Source organism: Aedes aegypti, chromosome 2 (assembly GCF_002204515.2).
Source record: "Aedes aegypti strain LVP_AGWG chromosome 2, AaegL5.0 Primary Assembly, whole genome shotgun sequence".
Classification (NCBI taxonomy): Eukaryota; Metazoa; Arthropoda; class Insecta; order Diptera; family Culicidae; genus Aedes; species Aedes aegypti.
The window spans coordinates 352,097,304-352,119,065 of record NC_035108.1 but is presented as its reverse complement, the minus strand read 5'-3'; the positions used below and the strand labels follow the sequence as shown (position 1 = coordinate 352,119,065).

The 21,762-nt window shown below is 38.3% G+C and overlaps 1 protein-coding gene across 5 annotated transcripts in view; it reads left to right on the top strand.

Moving 5' to 3' along the window:
- The window catches only part of LOC5565334 (SPRY domain-containing SOCS box protein 3), a 43,051-nt gene extending 22,362 nt beyond the window's left edge, over positions 1-20,689 (top strand). For all 5 annotated transcript variants that reach the window (XM_021846311.1, XM_021846312.1, XM_021846307.1 and 2 more), the window contains exons 3-4: positions 19,197-19,455; positions 19,772-20,689. In XM_021846311.1, coding sequence (XP_021702003.1) covers positions 19,197-19,455; positions 19,772-20,029 — 517 coding nt within the window. In that variant the 3' untranslated portion in view covers positions 20,030-20,689. The remainder of the gene's footprint in view (positions 1-19,196; positions 19,456-19,771) is intronic.
- Positions 20,690-21,762: the final 1,073 nt, after the last annotated feature.

Below are 21,762 nucleotides of genomic sequence, written 5' to 3'. Positions count from 1 at the left end.
GCGACACGAGCAAAGGATCAAACACTACTGACCCTATCCGCGAATCACGCCACTATTTATTCATGCCGCGCGAGCGACGCGCAACATGATTGATCCTGCTCACATCACCCGCCCCCGCAGGAGCAAGCGACGCAAGCAAAGGATCAAACACTACTGACCCTACCCGCGAATCACGCCACTATTTATTCATGCCGCGCGAGCGACGCGCAACACGATTGATCCTGCTCACATCACCCGCCCCCGCAGGAGCAAGCGACGCAAGCAAAGGATCAAACACTACTGACCCTACCCGCGAATCACGCCACTATTTATTCATGCCGCGCGAGCGACGCGCAACACGATTGATCCTGCTCACATCACCCGCCCCCGCAGGAGCAAGCGACACGAGCAAAGGATCAAACACTACTGACCCTATCCGCGAATCACGCCACTATTTATTCATGCCGCGCGAGCGACGCGCAACATGATTGATCCTGCTCACATCACCCGCCCCCGCAGGAGCAAGCGACGCAAGCAAAGGATCAAACACTACTGACCCTACCCGCGAATCACGCCACTATTTATTCATGCCGCGCGAGCGACGCGCAACACGATTGATCCTGCTCACATCACCCGCCCCCGCAGGAGCAAGCGACACGAGCAAAGGATCAAACACTACTGACCCTATCCGCGAATCACGCCACTATTTATTCATGCCGCGCGAGCGACGCGCAACATGATTGATCCTGCTCACATCACCCGCCCCCGCAGGAGCAAGCGACGCAAGCAAAGGATCAAACACTACTGACCCTACCCGCGAATCACGCCACTATTTATTCATGCCGCGCGAGCGACGCGCAACACGATTGATCCTGCTCACATCACCCGCCCCCGCAGGAGCAAGCGACGCAAGCAAAGGATCAAACACTACTGACCCTACCCGCGAATCACGCCACTATTTATTCATGCCGCGCGAGCGACGCGCAACACGATTGATCCTGCTCACATCACCCGCCCCCGCAGGAGCAAGCGACACGAGCAAAGGATCAAACACTACTGACCCTATCCGCGAATCACGCCACTATTTATTCATGCCGCGCGAGCGACGCGCAACATGATTGATCCTGCTCACATCACCCGCCCCCGCAGGAGCAAGCGACGCAAGCAAAGGATCAAACACTACTGACCCTACCCGCGAATCACGCCACTATTTATTCATGCCGCGCGAGCGACGCGCAACACGATTGATCCTGCTCACATCACCCGCCCCCGCAGGAGCAAGCGACACGAGCAAAGGATCAAACACTACTGACCCTATCCGCGAATCACGCCACTATTTATTCATGCCGCGCGAGCGACGCGCAACACGATTGATCCTGCTCACATCACCCGCCCCCGCAGGAGCAAGCGACGCAAGCAAAGGATCAAACACTACTGACCCTACCCGCGAATCACGCCACTATTTATTCATGCCGCGCGAGCGACGCGCAACATGATTGATCCTGCTCACATCACCCGCCCCCGCAGGAGCAAGCGACACGAGCAAAGGATCAAACACTACTGACCCTATCCGCGAATCACGCCACTATTTATTCATGCCGCGCGAGCGACGCGCAACATGATTGATCCTGCTCACATCACCCGCCCCCGCAGGAGCAAGCGACGCAAGCAAAGGATCAAACACTACTGACCCTACCCGCGAATCACGCCACTATTTATTCATGCCGCGCGAGCGACGCGCAACACGATTGATCCTGCTCACATCACCCGCCCCCGCAGGAGCAAGCGACGCAAGCAAAGGATCAAACACTACTGACCCTACCCGCGAATCACGCCACTATTTATTCATGCCGCGCGAGCGACGCGCAACACGATTGATCCTGCTCACATCACCCGCCCCCGCAGGAGCAAGCGACACGAGCAAAGGATCAAACACTACTGACCCTATCCGCGAATCACGCCACTATTTATTCATGCCGCGCGAGCGACGCGCAACATGATTGATCCTGCTCACATCACCCGCCCCCGCAGGAGCAAGCGACGCAAGCAAAGGATCAAACACTACCAATTTCAAGTTATTGAATGATCATTTCAGCTTAATACAGAATTTGTTAGCAATAATAACAAATTATCCTTAGGTCCCATCAAAATGTGGTCTTCGGAAAAGTTGTAGCAGGGAAGATCTCACATGAGAAGAATTTGTTCACTATTCCATAGAATATTATGAAGAGCAGTTAGAGGACTGTACACAAAAGGTTAGTCTTTTCCACATAGACTTCAAATGGCATGTACACACCCAAATTTCTTCCAAAGGGAGCAAAACTTCAAAATTTGCATAAGTCCAGGTACATTCATTCTTTGATAAGTAACGTACAGCCGACAAGTATCTAATTAGGAATTTTGTAAATCCTTCGTCAAATTCTTTTGTTTCAAATTTTTTTCCGACAACAGCTAGTAGACGGTAAATCGAGAATTTAATGAGCATGAAAATGTGCACCCTCTTTTGAACCGTAGTTTGTAGCGAAGTAGAACGGAAACCAATTAATAGAAGTTGTTGCGTGAAACGTAGGTACATTATGCACTCGAAGCGTGCAGAACCCTACGGTGTATCAACGTAGCCAAGAAGACGAATATCAGCGTGTGGTGGTGAATGATTATGAGCATAGATTTCGCTTCTTTTAAAATGAAGGGAGATGTTTTGTTATCACACTTAGCAACACGACTCAAATACAGTGATTTTTTTCATATTTATACTTAAGAATTTCGATGTTGTTCATGTCTAAATTGACAATCACGACTACGGCATTGACAATTATTCTCATTCTCGCATACAGAGCCGTATCCTATTCTGCGCACTAGACAGATGAAAATTTTTAAGTTTTTGCTCCCCTATGCTTAAACGGTGTCAATTATGATGTACAGGGGATAGGCAAAATGATTGAGATAGGCAAAATTTTGCCCAAATTCAAATGCTTATAACTTTATGAAAAATGGATGAAATTGGATGCATCTGGAAGCAGTCGACGGCAAATTTGGTCCAGTTTTAGGAACTTCCTTGGCCATGCATATTGGCCACTGGACACCGGAGATGTTCCGGATTTTCTGAGGTCATGTCCAAATGTCATTTTTTCTGTCGCTTGTATTTTTGTGTGGTGTGAAGTTAGATAGATGTTTGCAATTTTCCTAGAAACTAGAACTAATAGGAAGTTGAATGCCACCGGACGCATTGGTTGGAAATCTTCAGAAATATGACCATTTCCGTAAAACTGGTTCCGGAAAGCATGGTCAGTCATGTTTGTATTTCCAATCATGTAAATATTATCCGGAGCTATATCCAAGCGGACACCAACCTTAAAAATGATGTTTCCTGCAGCGTATTCAGAACCATTAGATGCACAGACCACTCTATAGAACGTTCCAGGTGCCCTGGGGGAAGTGGTCAATTAGGAACATATCCGGAACCATATCAATATGGGCATCAAACTTCATTATTTTCAAAGGTTATGCTTCCCGAAGCATTTCCAGCATCACCGGCTGTCATAACCACTTTATAGTAGGTTCCAGGTGCCCCGGGGGATGTGGCCAATTCGGAACATGTCCGTTCATCTGTTTAGAATCACATTCTACCATAAACAGTAAGATCCATGTGACTTGGAAAATGGCGAGCATTTTCAGAACCACAAGATATAATAATCACTCTATAGTATATTCCAGGGGCTCCTAGAGATTTGGCCAACTCGAAACATGACCTCATCCCCCAGGGCCCATGGAACCTACTATACAGTGGTCATATAAATAAGTTGCGCTGTAAATACTTCTATTAGCATCACCTTCAAAAATCTTGATGTTTTTACCCATATTGATGTGTTTTCGGACATGTTTTGAATTGGCCACATCCCCGGGGCACCTAGAATCTACTATAAAGTGGTCATGGCAGCCGGTGGTGCTGGAAATGCTTCGGAAAGCATAACCTTTGAAAATCATGAAGTTTGATGCCCATATTGATATGGTTCCAGATATGTTCCTAATTGACCACTTCCCCCAGGGCACCTGGAACCTTCTATAGAGTGGTTTGTGCATCTAATGGTTCTGAATATGCTGCAGGAAACATCATTTTTAAGGTTGATGTCCACTTGGATATAGCTCCGGATAATATTTACATGATTGGAAATACAAACATGACTGACCATGCTTTCCGGAACCAGTTTTACGGAAATGGTCATATTTCTGAAGATTTCCAACCAATCTTAATGCGTCCGGTGGCATTCAACTTCCTATTAGTTCTAGTTTCTAGGAAAATTGCAAACATCTATCTAACTTTACACCGCACAAAAATACAAGCGACAGAAAAAATGACATTTGGACATGACCTCAGAAAATCCGGAACATCTCCGGTGTCCAGTGGCCAATATGCATGGCCAAGGAAGTTCCTAAAACTGGACCAAATTTGCCGTCGACTGCTTCCAGATGCATCCAATTTCATTCATTTTTCATAAAGTTATAAGCATTTGAATTTGGGCAAAATTTTGCCTATCTCAATCATTTTGCCTATCCCCTGTAAATCATTCTCCCAAAATTTGAAGTGATTTGGAAGAAATATGGCTGTGCGCACGCCATTTGAAGTTTATGTGGAATTTATTATGGAAAAAGCAAACCTTTTGTGTTCAGTCCTCGAACTGCTCGCCATAATAATAACGAACAAACTCTTCTCATGTGAAAACTTTACAGCTACAAGTTCAGATAGGACGTGAGGATAATTTGTTAATCACAAAGTCTTAATCATGTTGAGATGATCATTCAATTACTTTAAGAGCAATGGATCAATACACGAGTTCACTAATTTGACGTTTGAGCGGTGCCGAATTCATTCGTTGCCATGGTCACGTAAATAACACGGCACCGCTCAAACGTCAGATAGTGAACACGTGCATCGGTCCATGGTCCATACTGTTTTTTTTTTGCTGTAGAACATAGTAGCCTGGATTACTTTGATGTATTATCTCCGCCAGGAGTACCACTGTTACCTGCCGAACAGTTGATGAAGCATGCTGCATGAAAACCCACATTATGATGATGAATAACAATTTATCCTGACGTCTTATCAAAATGCGGTCTTCGATAAAATTGTAGCTAGAAAAATTCTCACGACAAGAGTTTGTTCACTTGTATGTATGTAGATTAGACTGGCCCAGCTCAGTATGGGAGAAAAATAAAGCTGTATAATTCCACGAGGCACCTCCAAGGATTATTCCTTAGGGTTAGAGGAAGACTTCCTGAAAATTTCAGCTCATTTGGTCGTTCCGTGAGCTGGCGCAATTGAATTGAAGTTAATATGGGATTTCCAGATCAAACATATGGGAAACAGCACATCATCTCCTGTTTTAGTCGGGAAACTTGTTGATCGTGTTCAATTGAACCCAGAATGTTAAAAACGCTACTTGATACCATAGAGAACAGTACTGTAGAAGATTGTATGATGATTAAAATTGAGAAAGTAAGCGTTTTAACTATCTGAAATAGATTTGCAAAAATGCTTTGTATTCCAGAGTTGAGTAGTAGCCACTAAGCGCATCATAGCCACCTATGACGCAGGGTGAGCTGCGGTACAAGTTGCGTGCATATACATATGTGATTGAACGGGAGTGCTACACTGAGGAAACGGAACGTATGAGGTACATAAGAATTTCTTATGGAATAACGACATAAGAAGGATTATGTTCTTCATTCGAGAATCTTATAACATTCCACAACAGACTTATGAAATAACACTCATTGCATAGACAGATATAATTCCATAAGAAACTCTTTTTGGATATCAAACGCATTGATCATTGGCATTCATAAGACAATCTAATGGAGTACGATTTTCTTAACAATTTCATACGAAAATCTTATGAATTACGTGGAGAGATGCTAATAACAAAATATTCACGATTGAGATTCATAAGCGCGCGTATGACAATGATTAGTAACACTTGTGAAAAACAGTCGACTTCCTATCAAAAACCACGTAAGAATTTCATACGAAATTCTTTTGGAATAAAGACATAAGAAGCATCTAATGAGAATCATAAGAAAAACTTGTGAACTTCCATCGATCATTGCGTTCATAATACAAATAGGTATAATATCATAAGATACTCTTATGAAGGATCATAGATATCAATTATGGAATTCTTTAGGACCATTATGTATTTAGAGAATCGCTCTTTGAATTTAGGAAAATAAAGATATTCATAAGATCTCTAATGATAACGACATGAATTCCTTGTGAATATCGGACGTTTTGTGTTTCATAAGAGTCTTATGAAAGAGAGAAAACCAGTCAAGAAATCAATTCACAAGCGTTCTCTTATGAAATTCGTACGCAATTTATGGCTCAGTGTAACTAAGCCCAACTTTCAACAACTGATAGGTTAATGAAAATGAGCCTAAATTCAGATACAACCTTCTGCAACTATGTTCATTAGGCTATCAACCAGTGAATTTGTCATTCTGGGTTCAATTGAACGCGATTAACTAGTATACGGAACAAAACAGTGACAAAGGATCAATTTTAAATATATTTGAAACGAATATTCCATACAAACTTCGAATAGAATGCAACAGCTGGGGGAGCGACCAAATGAGAGATCAATTTACTCGTTAGCACTTTCAGAGCAACACTGCTTTTTTGCTGTAAAGCATAGTAGCCTGGATTACTTTGATCTATTCTTCTCGCCAGGAGCACCACTGTTGCCTGCCGAACAGTTGATGAAGCATGCTACATTAGACTGATGCAAATTTTGAAGTTTTTGCTCCCCTATGCTTAAACGGTGTCAATTATGATGAAAATCATTCTCCCAAAATTTGAAGCGATTTGGAAGAAATTTGGTTGTGCACACGCCATTTGAAGTTTATATGGAAATTACTATGGAAAAGTCAAACCTTTTGTGTTCAGTCCTCTATCTACTTGTCATAATAATATATGAAAAAGCGAACATACTCTTCCCATGTAAAATCTTCCCAGCTACAACTTTGCCCAAGACCACATTTTGTTGGGACGTAAAGATAATTTGTTATTCGCTCCCAATACGACAATTCGTCCGGTGGGGTTTGCTGCTGTCGTCATGATGATGGTTGACGAGAGCAATGTCAAACTCATTCATGGTTTCAAAATATTCGGAACAAAATAGTGGTAGAGAATTCATTTATCTACCCAATGGTATTTTTAGGGGCAGCGGAGAATGTCCCGAAGCGTATTTTATTCAAGCGCAAAAATCGCTCAGGCGAAAGTTCCAATGAAACTAACCTCACATATCCTGGTTTTCCAACCTCAAACTAGTGCTTCTCCCAGCCGAATTTCAATTTTTATGAAAGTAGTACAATAATACAAAAAATAAACGTATGTAGAACATAGAGAATTGATATTCCTACCTTTTCCGCCTAGCTGTTTCACTGTGAACCGTCTTATATCAGGAAAATAAAACATTTTTCCCCACAGCGGCATGTGATGGATGCGTGAAAAATCAAATCTCTCATCATCTGACTAGTTGCGCTACCAAAGTATAGATGGCTAACAGTATGTTGCGTTTTGCTATTGGAAGCGTATTCACTAGTGATCCTTTATAGAGAGATAAGCGGAAGTAAAATGGAATGATTTGGCAACAGACCAGCAGTGCTGATTTTGCTCGGCGTCGAGAATAATATTGTAACACGGACATGACTTCCTTATTGCTAAAAAGTGTATTTTGTTTCGTTATAGATCTTTGAGCTACATATCCAAACTAATAAACAGCCGAAAAAATCAACAATCAATAATTGCATTGACAAAAATTTTAAAAAGATAAATATTTTATTTTTTTGCTTCATGCAAAATTATTTTTACCGAAATATTTTCAAGCGGATTACATTAGTCTTCAAGAAAAGTTCAAAACAAACATAACGCATGTTCGTTTGGCTCACACTTTGACAGCTCTCGCTGCTCGATTGGCTCACACTTTGACAGAAATGTCAGCTTCCGCGAATCTCTCTTATAAAGGATTACTAGTATTCACCATTATAAAGTTGGTTTGCATGTAGCATTAGAGTGATGCAAATTTCGAAATTTTTGCTCCCCTATGCACATTAGAAGAATGTTGGGTCCCAGTTGTTATCACAACACCATGGAAACAATTAATCTCAAAATTGTATATTTTTAATCACAGCAACCCTTGTATAACTATATAAGGGCACCGACTGACACCTCAGTCTTCATTAGTTATTTGACTTCCAATAAATTAACATTTAATTGTAGCAGTAAAAGTCAAGCTCTTTTCATTCCGGAAGTAATCAGGACATAACAAAGAATTTGTTCACTTTTCCATAAAATATTATGACGAAGAGATAGAGAGCAGAACACAAAAGATTGGCGTTTTCCATAGTAATTTCCATATAAACTTCAAATGGCGTGTGCACAGCCAAATTTCTTCCGAATCACTTCAAACTTTGGGAGGATGCTATTTATCATAATTAAAATCGTTTAAGCATAGGAGAGCCAACATTTCAAAATTTGCATCGCTCTATTGCTACACCATGCGCCGTATAAACGGGGAATGCCATATTCTAACATACCGTCAAACGGGGTGACTTGCAACGGCGGGGTGACTTGCAACACATTGTAATTTTCAACTAAATTTCACTATAAAACACAAATTTCAAAAGAAAATTCGTTTTAACTCGGTGCTTCAATACGTGTGACTTACAATTCAAGTAGGGACCACGAATAAAGCTGTTATTATAAATATGTTTATACGTTGAACATAATTCTTTTGAATGTCTTGAAAACTGATATTTGATGGAGGTTTAAAATCGTGACCTGAAAACATGAGATAGATTTAATTTACAAAAGTAACACTCTGCATGGTGTTTCTATAACTAATAATTGATAACATGACGATTTTTTTTACGAAATTGTAGCAATAACTTTTTTAATAAAAATAATTTTTAAAAAAATGTACCTGTGCGGGGTGACTTGCAACACTTTGTTTTTAAGCAATTTAGAGTTTTATAAAAGTGAAAAACTTATGTATTAAGTCTACTTGATTGTCAAAAGAGTAAAAATTCATCGATCAACTACAAAAACTTCTTAAAAATATTGTTCAGTTAAGATATTGGACTTTGATGAATTAACGCCTCTTTTTCTTATACAGTGGGATTCCGTTTTTGGCAACAAAGTTGAAATTTTCAGTTGCCAAAAACGGAACCGTGCCAAAATCGGATCCCATATTTCAAATTTAATTTTTCAACTATTAATTTTGAAAACATCATTACTATGTTAAAACATCATTTTTATGGAATCATAGGGCGTTGAGACTTCGAAAAGGTTCACTTCGAAGCATTTTTCCGAAGGGTTATACTATGCTATGAATCTATAGCCCCATCATGTTAAATCTGGCAAACGTTTTTCTAGTGGCGTTTATACGCCTCAACGTCTTCAATTATTTTTTAGAAGCTTTATGTATAATTTTTGTATAAGAGGGCCTTGTAAAACCAATAATCGCATAAGTGACTTTTATTAAAGAACTGGACACTTTCTTAAAACTATGAAAAAACACGAAAAAAATATTTTTGTTTTCTTTTAAAGAAGTATTTACGAAACAAAAGCGCTGGGTATTGCAAAACGGCATGAGCTTTTTTTTTTCCTAATTAAATGAACATTTAAAATCAGTTTAACTTTTGGACTTCAGCGAAAAAAATTGAAAAATTCGGTAAGTTTAGAATTGCTTATTCAATATATGTTTCTGATAAAGTAAAGCATTTTATAATGAATGGTTGACTGCATCAAAAGGGCAAGCATAAACATGCAATAATGCATAAATGTGACTTGTTATTTTGTAGAATTCAATTTTTACTTGAAATAATTTTTAATTAAGCTTTATGTATGTTTTCCACCTACCTTATGAAATCAACTGAAATTTACAGGATCCTGTTATGAAACCTCAAGAACCTTAAAGGAATCTTCAGGTTCTCATAAGAAATCTACAGAAAAAAAACGCTTGAGCTCTGAAGCATCTTGACAAGCATCCGTAGGATCTTGCCAAGCATCCGTAGGATCTTGCATAGAGTTCTCAGGATCTTGCTAAGGCTTTTGCTGCTTGGAATTCCGCTGCGATGTTGCTGAAAATTCTCAAGTCTCCAATGAAAAAATTAAAAGTTCATTATTATTTCGCTACCACTAGCACACCTCAAATTCCTCTGGAAACCTTTTCAAAATCTCCAAGCTTTCGCCGGAAATTATAAAAAATACTACTAGAAATTCACATTATCCCGCTTAAAATTTACAGGACGCCTTAGAGTTTATTAGGAATCACCAAATTTTGGACATAATTCTCCATAACCAATTATACACTCTAAGTATCCTTCAAGAAGCCCTCAGTGTCCACTTGGAATCTGTAGATATCCTCATGAATTCGTTAAAATTTCTGAAAAGTCCCACGAGAACCAAGAATCATTTAAGGATTCTTCAGGGTACAGTTAGGAAACTCATAGACTCAGCTCGTAAGGAACATTTTGATGATGTTGAGGCCCGTACCGTTGATTAACAATCTTGTACAGAATTCTGGATCGTCTCTTAACAAATCTAACGCCTTACAGAGTCTATAGAAAAGAGGGAACGTAGCTTAAATAGTTGACGCAGAAAGACCAATATCACAGACAAAAAGTTAAAACATTCTCAGTCGTATTTATCGCACGCTTCAAAGATATTATCGAAAATAAATTGTTTGGACTATCCGCATTTGTCATGTTATTTTATGAAATTTATTTATAGGTAAGATACACGATATTTTGCTGTACATATTTATATCTATTATTGCGGTGTGTTTTTACATGCGCAATGTATGTAAAACCATAATAATAAAGACAGTGAGCTAACAAGATGAGACAAAATTTATGATTGTTACTCTGTGTGAGTCATCGATTTTTTGTTGCTCTTATGTCGGTGCTGGTGCTTTGTTCAAACAAGCCGTTCCAAATCTGAAGAACAGTGTTTTTTATTGTATCACCTACTGGCAGACTCAAGTGGGCTGGTCACTCAATTTGAATGCCTAATAAAAGAGATTGGTCTTTAGTTGAGATACTGGTGGAGATTATTGGTGTCATGAAACGTTGCCTATGTATGACCAATGACCATTCTGAAGTAAATAAGCGCGTACGCGAGTCCTTAGTAGTTGGAGAGATTTGGGGAAATATCGACAAAAATGGAGCTCTGAAATGTAATCAGTGTGAAGTTAACATGCTATTCAAATGACTAAAGCAACAGACACGATAATATTTACAAAAATTTACAAATTTTAATGGTATTGAAAAATGTTGCCAAAAACGGATCCATTTTGTTGCCAAAATCGGGGGGTGCCAAAATCGGAGCATGCCAAAAACGGAGCATGCCAAAAACGGAACCCCACTGTACAAAAATAGCTAAATTATGTTCTTACAAAAACGTATTCAAAATGCTCTTGTACTGATTCAAATGCTTTAAATACATGAATAACAATACTTAACAAGTGTGACTAATAAAAAATATCAACATTTTTTGGGAAAAACAAAATTAGCATTGAGTGTTGCAAGTCACCCCGCACAAGGACATTTAAAAAAATTCACCTTATTGATGACTTTTTATATGACAAAATAATTCGATTCAATCTTCTGTCTTCCCATTCTGTAGACGAGCCAGTCATTAAAAGTTCTACAAGGAATTTAGATTTTTAGATGATGTTTTGATCACGGTTTTGGTTGATTGAAGTTGAAAAGTGTTGCAAGTCACCCCGTTTGACGGTAGGCTTTTTTCTGTAATGTTGGAAACATACCTACAAATGAACAATTGTTTGGCCTTTTGGTGCTGCTTTTTGCAAAGTAGCTAAGGAAGGGCTACCTAAGCAACCAAGAGATCGGATTTTACTCATTAGCGTAACTTGAGCTCAAATCTAGAGGGGGCTTGACCGACGGATCATTATGCGATATTTCGAAAATGCGAACTTATAGAAGGATGCTACTTTTTGTAAAGTTGCTCAGAAAGATAAGGACTTCATCATCTGTTACAATTCAATTCAGAATTTGACCACTGGATGGCACTGACATCAATATGAACTTCCGGTAGAGGCTAATAATTCGATGTCTTGAAATGGATCATCCATTGAATTTTTTTCGGCACTCACCGCATCAAAACAAAGGCGCCACAGTATATGTGACTTAAGGTGAAGATGAATCGGTGCCAAAGTTCAAATTTTCGAGACCACGGATCTGGAGAACCAAACTTCCGTTTAAGCTGAAAACTTAATCGATTGGTCACTAGCTGGTGGTGACCAATCGATTAGGTTTTCAGCTCAAACGGAAGTGTGGTTCTCCAGATCCGTGCTCCTGAAAATTTGAACTTTGGCTTCGATTCATCTTCACTTTAACATTGTGACAGCATTGCTGTTCTGTCAAACACACAAAACTACGGTGGCGCTATCTATGCTATCTATCATACACGGAGAAAAATCATCCTAGTTTGAAACAACCAAAATGTTTGTTGAATTTCAAACCATCAAATTTGTTATTTCCAAGCCAAAATTTGTTGTTGTAATGTTAAGATTTTGTTTGAAACTAGCTTGTTTCATAGGTTGTTTCAATTTGAAATCTTTATGTTCATATAAGGCATACTATGGTTGTTCCAAACTAAATTTTTAGTTAATTTTTACAAACAGCTAGTTTGGTTCTACCAAAAAATAGTTTGTTTGTTTCCCTGATTAATTTTTAGTTTCAAAATAGAATAATAGGTTGATGCAACGATTACAATATGTTGAATCAAACTAAGATTTTGTTTGAATCAAAAACAACCAAAATTTTAGTTTGAAATAAATCAACTTCATGTGTTGCTGCTTTTTTTGTTTTGGATCAGCTCGCAGTCAATCTAAACATGTCCACCAGATTCCGTTTATCACCAGTAAATAGTGTTATAAACGTTTGTACATTTGCTTCTGAGGTAATTTGATTGATTATACACTCCCGTTCATAAGTTTGGGTTCACCCCCTAAAAAACATGCAAAAGTGTTCAGTTCATATCTCTGTGATTACACGTCCAATTGAAACTCTCTTAGCCGCATTCGAAAGGCAAAGAGTTATTCTTACTTCGTATGTATTTTTTCAAAAACATTCTTTGAATTTTATATACTAAATTTTTACTTAAAGTTGTGACATTTTTCAAAAAACACACTGAAAAAACATATCTAATTTCCTCAGCATTTGATCGACCAAAATTTTAAATCAAGGTGTAATTAGAATCGTAATCTTATATTCTTTGAAGGGCACTCACGAAATTTTTGCGGAAAAATCTGAAAAGTATTCAAAATCAATAAAACAGTCAGTCAAGTCATCGTGCAAAAGTTTGGGTTCACTCCTCAGTATGGTGTATCGTGCAAAAGTTTGGGTTCACCTGAACTTACTTAAATCTGTGAAATCTCAAACCAATCATGTACGCGCCATAATTTGCGCTCAAAAAAGCTTTAAACTATTAAAATCGGTTGAAAAATGGCAGAGATATTGACAAAAACGATGTGCGTGCGGCTCAGGTGAACCCAAACTTTTGCACGATTTGCATCATACTGAGGGGTGAACCCAAACTTTTGCACGATGACTTGATTGACTGTTTCATTGATTTTAAAAACTTTCCAGATTTTTCCGCCAAAATTTCGTGGGGTCCCTTCAAAGAATATAAGATTACGATTCTAATAACACTTTGATTTAAAATTTTGGTCGATCCAATGCTGAGGAAATTAGATATGATTTTTTAGTGTGTTTTTTGAAAAATGTAACAACTTTATGTACAAATTTAGAATACAAAATTCAAAGAATGTTTTTGGAAAAATACATACGAAGTAAGAATAACTCTTTGTCTTTCGAATGCGGCCTAAAGAGTTTCAATTGGACGTGTAATCACAGAGATATGGACAGAACACTTTTGTATGTTTTTTAGGGGGTGAACCCAAACTTTTGCACGGGAGTGTATATATTGTTTTTATTTCATTCAGCTAACATGCTTTCATTTATCAAATTTGCAGCTGAAACCATCCTAGAACAATGAAACATGTTAGAGCTGCTTGTACTTTATTGTCCCAATTACTCAGAAACGGTAAGATAGAATTTTGCAAACCTTACGTACTGATCCTGAATATAAAATTATTTCATTTAATTCTAGATTGACTCTATATAGAAAAAGTGCGCATCATCACCCGAAATTCCCCTTCTGAAGGAAGCATTCCCTTTCACATTAAACTTTCGGTTAATCATAGAAGCTTGTTATGGTGGATTTAGTTTCTATTATTGTCATAGAGACATTATTGTTAATCATTATTCATTAAAATACAAATAGTTGTATTTTCTTATCATGAACGATTTTTTTTATCATTAATAATTAAGAAATAAATAGTATGAAACCACAATCAAACCAAAAACCCCAGTTGAATCAACTAATAAATTTGTTTATTTTAATGTGATTCTTGGTTATTTCAAACCACTTCTTTTAGTTTGAATCTACCTAGTGTTTTGGTTGTTTCATGAACTGTCATATCCTGCAACAAATTTCATGGTAGTTTCAAACTAAGATTTTGTTGAATTTATCTAGAAAACCGTGGTTAAAACAACATAGATTTTTAGTTTGTTTTAAACGGTGCATGTTGTTGATTTAAACCATGATTTTGTTTGTGCAAATTTCAACCCAAGAAATTGGTTGAAATTAACTAAAATTTTGTTGTATTTAACAATTATTTTTCTCCGTGTAGCGGCCGTTTTGGTTATTTTAATAATTGCGAACATAGAGATGGATATTGTCGGTATATTTCAATGATATCTCGCTGATGCGTAAAACATTAAACAAAATGATTATCAAATGAAAAGCGTCATAAAATACACAGATTCAATGAGATATGTTTATGAGCCGTATACTCAAAAATCAGAGGCAAAGGCAAACCAACCAGAAAGTGGGGACCAAAACGATGTGAGGAAGTGCCGAAATGTATGCAGGATAACAGCCGTGTCAGTCCCATGGATCCACTACAGTATTTTCAATGATTTTGAAACATTTATGTTGTACATACTTAGAACACAGAGAAGATTCTTAGAAGATGATGACAAAGAATTTTCAAATTTTCTGTATTATATTGTCTTTATATTATGGTTTCTTCAATGTGTTCCCTGTTAAATTTCTAATTTACTTCTCCTGAATTTCATAGAGAAGTTTTTCTTGTATTTCTTCAGAAGATATCAGACACTGTTTTTTGTTTCTTAATGCCTTCTGGAATTTCCTCCATTAGCTTTCATTACAATTTTCTATGAGTTTTTGTGAGCTCCTATTGAAATAAGCAAGGAATTTATTCATGTTTTAAAGATTTGTGTGTAGAAATATCTTCTGGAGAGTTCTTCAAATAATCTTCTCATGAATTTCAGCAAAACTAAATTTTAGAGTTCCTAATGGAAATCTTATATTATTTAAAGAATATCTTAAGAAACTCTTCAAAAATGATCAAAAATGACCACGAACTGCTATACACTCTCTGAAAAGGGTTCAATCGGCTCATGAGAAATCGCCTAAAAATTTCACTTGATATCATTCCCAGTAATTGCTAGGTGTGACTTTGTCATGGTTTGTAGCTTGAACTCCAACATGCAATCCTCGGTGAATCTCCTTCACGAGGTTATGTTTTGGAGATTCTGAATGGAACAATCCACGATATTTTTAATTGCTCGGAGGACTCCTCTAAGATTTTTTGAAAGCCAATAACTGAACCAGGAATATGAAGATTTATCTTTAGTGTTCCTTCAAATATTTCATTAGAGAAGCATTAAAAATACCAAAACGAATATAATCACGAACACGGGGAATTCCTTTAAGAAAATCTTCAGGGACTCGTCGAGCGATTCATCAAATCAAATTCCCTGAGAAATTTTCTACAATAATATTTGTAGGACTTATGCGTAGACATAATCTGATTATCCAGGAAGGGATACATGAGCACCAAAAATTATGAGATGATTATGAGGAGAAATTCCTGATGAGATGATTATCAGGAGAAATTCCTGACGATAGGGTAACCAATATATTTTGGACCCCCTGGACAATTTTCCTGCAAAATTCCCAGTTAAAATCGAAAAACCAACTTAATTGGCATGCCATTTGTAAAGATAGGACTATTCCACATTTGCATCAACCATTTGTACATAGTGTACATAGAAAATGTGTTTATTTTATCTGAAATTAATTTAATTTAATCGATCCCTCCATGCAACCGTTATAACACGTTACACACAGAAATCGAAGCCGTTAGAAAGTTTTCAAAGTTTTCCATTGTCAATCGATTGATTAGACTATGGGCAAGCATATTATACAACCAGTGTCGTGGACTTTGTCGCCAAACGATAAAAAATGCCAAGTGTCCAAAATATATACTTTGAGGGTCCAAAATGTATTGGTGTGTCCAAAATAATGAAAAAAAGTGCTACACAAATCAATTATTTCCGACTTGCTTTGGATCCTACATGACCGTATGGGCATTTTATCTCGTAGAGGAAGTTTTTCTCTACATTTTGGCATGTTCTTTGACTTGGTTACGCTGTGCAATTAATTAATTGGAACAAAAAACTAAAATCTCCTCCTTAAGGGGTCTACGTTGTTAATTTTATTTCATTCCATACACAGCTACCCATAACCGAAAACTTAACTCGTAAAGTATTCCTTGACGTATACTTCGTTTTGATGTACAACAGGCAACAATCAATTGCATGTAAAATAATCTGAATCGTGAGTACATGGGTTCACCAAACTAGCCAGAATATTGTGCTACAAGAACTAATTTGGTTACATGATGAAATTAGCTCCGTAATACCTTAAACACTTGAGCCCATGGAAAATCAGTTGATTGTGAAATACTTTGGTGGCATATAAGTACAATGTGCAAGGATGGAAAAAAAAATCGTCTCTAGCGACAAACAACATAGTATTCGAACGGTCTAAGAGGGCCGTCGCTCTTGTAGCAGCATGATTTGAAAACCTCACCACGCGCGCATTGCACCGACATAAGGAGCATCCGATGCAATGTTTGTCGTGGGTCAAAGAGTTTATCGGATAATGTTACAAGTAGCGATCAACTTGAATCATGGCGTATTCGCGCTATTATTTTTCGTTAAAACCATGCCCGAATGATTTTAGAATCGCAAACAGTATATCGGAAGGGAAATCAATAGATTAGAATGGAACAATCCTCAGAATGATAATACTATGGCTCGCGAACACTTAATCGCTAGCCCACACGCAGAACGATGCAAAAATCGCGGAGCGTAGTTTGTTGTGATATCTTAACAACAAAAGGTTAATCGTTGTTGCTATGATCGCACGATAAAGAACAACCGCGATGCATCGTGGATTTTGTCATGATCACTAGATTTCCATCCTTGACGATGTGCCATTGAAAACATTTGAATATGCTCAAAGGTATAAGAATGCCTAACTAATCTAGTTAAAATTAGTGTTTCAATGGTTAACTTCCAAAAGAGCGTAACCATTTTTTTTGATCTTCTCATTCAAAACTCATTCCAGAAGTTACAAATAACTATATAAACCAATTTTGATTCAAATTTTAATATTATATCTATTCTGATAATCACGGCCAATGAAAATATTCATTACGAAAAGATCCTGGACCGACCGGAAATTGAACTCAAACACCTCCAGCATGGATTCGCTTTGTAGCCGCGGACTTTAACCACTCGGCTAAGGAAGGCCCAAGGTAGCTAGCTGGGCCATAGAAATATTTTATGAATAATAATAATGACACGAAAATTGCTCCGTAATGCCTTAGAGCACTTGAGCCTTTGGAAAAATGATCAATTGTGAAAGACTTACACGTGTTTACACGTGCATTTACACGTGCTTAACGGAATGCCTGCTTAAAAGAATGCCTAACTAATCTAGTTAAAATTAGTGTTTTCTATGGTTACACTTCCAAAAGGGCGTAACCAATTTTTTTGATCTTCTTATTCAAAACTCATTCCAGAAGTTACAAATAACTATATAAACCAATTTTGATTCAAATTTTAATATTATATCTATTCTGATAATCACGGCTAATGAAAACTCGTTTAAATATCTCAGATTTCCTTTGAATTAGTGGACTTACACATTCAAAAGGGCGTAACTTCAAAACGGGCCCTACGATTTTTTTAAAATTTTGCCCAGATATGCAGCTTAGCTATAGAAATCGACTGGTGAGCACAGATTTGATGGAGATTTTTTTCTGATAGTAATGGCACCGTGGCAGCCAACTCTCCCTTACTCGATATTTCGTATCTCGATTTAGAGAACCATAGTAGAAGCACAGACAAACAGACGTCACACTCTCATCGTTGTCCATCGACCAACTTTTTAACGATCGATTCAAATACATGGTAGGTGGTCAATCGACCACCCGCAGCGCTCGCGTCGTTTTTGTTCGTGTTTGACGTTTGCACACTACCGCCACCTGTTGGTCAATCGGCCAACTACAGTGGTTTTAGCATTGGGCGTACATGTTTTCGCGACTATAATTTTTATCGCGATTTGTTCTAAGTGTTACGTCTGTTTCTCTGTGGTAGAAGTTGGTTTTCATGGCTACCCTCGATGGTCCCTTGGATAGCAGTTGCACTGATTTTGTGTTCTGTAACTCGATACGTCACTAACTAGATGATCCTTCCAATATCGCGTTATGGAGAGTAGTTTTGCTTTCAAGATGCTAGATAGAAACCTGCGAACTTTGGTATCGATATTTTTTAACAAGGTTCAGAAGTTGTGTATATTTTTGAAAACTTGAGCATTTTTTTTAGATAAAGATATTTATCTCTTGAAGGCCCCAGATAGCCGTAGCGGTAAACGCGCAGCTATTCAACATGACCAAGCTGAGGGTCGTGGGTTCGAATCCCACAGGTCAAGGATCTTTTCGGGTTGGAAATTTTCTCGACTTCCCAGGGCATAAAGTATCATCGTACCTGCCACACGATATACGCATGCAAAAATGGTCATTGGCATAGTAAGCTCTCAGTTAATAACTGTGGAAGTGCTCATAAGAACACTAAGCTGAGAAGCAGGCTCTGTCTCAGTGCGGACGTAACACCAGAAAGAAGAAGAAGAAGATTAAAAGAATTGCAATATTTTAAGTATTGTCTTATGTTGCGTTTTTTTTTCGTTTTTCCAGTATGATGTTCGGCATCGGAACCAAGAAGGCCCGGTTGCACGTGAATGCCTTTACCAACCTGCTCGGCGAGGATAAAAACGGATGGGGTCTGTCGCACAAAGGACTGCTGTGGCACGATGGTATGGCCCGGAACTACACCAAACGGTTCAAGGAGAATCAAGCCACCAAGATTGGTATTCTGTTCGATGGAATTGCCGGCACGTTAACGTACTACAAGGACGACGTATGTCTGGGGATTGCCTTCCGAGGGTTAAATGAGGTGAGATTGTCTATTCAGGTGGCCTATTTTTGTATGAGGAAAATAAAACTACAGTGATACCTCCATGATATCGACTCATGGAACCATACTAAAAACATAATTTCATGGTTACTATGATGGTCCCTAGAAGCAGCTTTCCAAAGAATTGTTGTTCCATGACTCGATAATTCCATGAGTCGATGGTCCCTTCAATATCGACTCATGGAGGTTTCACTGTATATAAATCAAAAGTCAAATTTCAAATTTGTTCCAGCCTTCCAAAATATAAGTTGTACGAATAGAGGGAAATAATTTAAAATCAATCCCCTCATTTCAGATCCGCGAACCTCTGTACCCGATCGTTTGCTCGACGGCCGCCAAAACGGAAATGGTGCTGACGGATTCGCGTCGGGATTTCGTGAACCTGCAGGATCGCTGCCGGGCGATCATCATCAAGCACGTCAAAACCCACGAGAAGCTGGATCGACTGAATCTTCCGCACTGTATTACGAATTATTTGGCCGATGCGCTGTCCGATTGCAGCACCCCGGTGACGCCTCTGGAGCAGCACCTGATAGATTACTATCTCTTTTAGTTGGTTTGGCGGTGCTGTATTCTTCCCAAGAGGGGAGCATTTTCTGTTGCAGTTTTAGCGCTATTTTTCAATGTTGTTATTTTGATAGGTAAATTCTTATTTATTATTGATTATTGTATACTTAATAACTTTTTTGTTGATATCAAAGCCGTACTCGAAGAAGGTGAATCACTGTTTCGTCTTTCTAAACTAGTCTTTAGCTTAAGGTGACTTCAACAAGGATAAGTAGTCTTTTCCGTTCAAAATTGAATGCTTGTCTGTATCGAAACATTCGTTGGAAGATTTGTTACTCTTTAATCGGTTCGATGCATCTAGTCACTATGTAGACTGAATGCGGAACGTGTTTTCAAAGCCTCTCTAAGCGAGGGGCTCAACGAGTGAAATTCTAGTCATATTGCGATTGCTGGAGAAACAGCGCGCAAAAAGCAAACACTTTGCTGTGTAGTGGAAACTGCTCTCTAGTCGTTAGTGTACTGACATAATGCATTTCTGCACATAACTTGCATGTGATTATTGTATTTATAAAAATATAACTATATAAGATGGGCTATATAAAATTGTGTATCTCAGTGTTAGAGTAAGGACAGTTTGCGGCAGTAAAAAAAGACAAATTTAGACTCCAATACGGTGCAGTGTGTAAATTTAACAACTTAGTAATAAGCATTCCGAAGAAGAACTAGCAAAGTGCTGTAAATATAGGAGCAATTGTTTGCAAAACATTCCATTGGAACTAGGAAACGAATGATTCGGAGTGATTGAGGTGGAGATTTGTAGCGGGAATTTGATTTGATTTTGTCGCGAAATTGTGTGAATGTGTTGTTAAGAAATATATGTTGGTTAAGTCTAGACAGGGATATATTTAAATGAAGTGTGACATTTTTGGCTATTATTTATTAGTTTCAAAATTAGGAAATTTGGCTGGTGCTAGGGATTTTGTGTGATGTGCGTGTAATATCTGTATTCCAGCAAATGATTGATTAATAGGAAATTTCATTCTTGAGAGTTTATAGTCAATCGTTCTAGTCATAGCTGAAATATGTTATGAAGCATCATTACTTCATAATCAGCAACCAGTGATTATTATTGATCCTTTACCTTTCTACGGCAAATGATAACTGACATAGCATTAGGGTAAATAACTACTTTGGCACTTCTGCAATTCACTTTGACATGGGGGGTTTTCTCATCCGAATTGTCTGAAACTTTGCAATAAGAAGCATTTCAGTATGATGCATTCAGTTTTTTCTAACATCTAAATAGATAACACTTAATCAACAATTTCACGCCACTATGCTCGGTTCGTGGCCGCATCTCTTCATCCTCGGATCTGCCCCACACACGCCAAATCGATGCGCACTTGATCCGCACACTAGGCTCGCTGTGCTCCACGCCTTCTTGTACCAACTGGATTCGAAGTGAACACCTTCTGGATACTGGGTTCGCCGTAGAGTTGGGCGAGCTCGTGGTTCATCCTTCGCCGCCAAATACTGGTGTCCTGTACATCACCAAAGATCGTCCTAAGAATCCGACATTCAAAGACTTGCAAGTGCTCCTCGAGCGTTGTCTTCGTTTCATACTCGTAGAGGACCGGTAGTCTAACACATGGTACATTTGATATACTGTTGATACCCCAAGTAACCACAAGCATTATAATATTGTACGTATTCTACTGCATATCAACAACATTGCTTTTATTCAACAAATTTCAAGAGCTGTCAAGCAATAAAGCATTA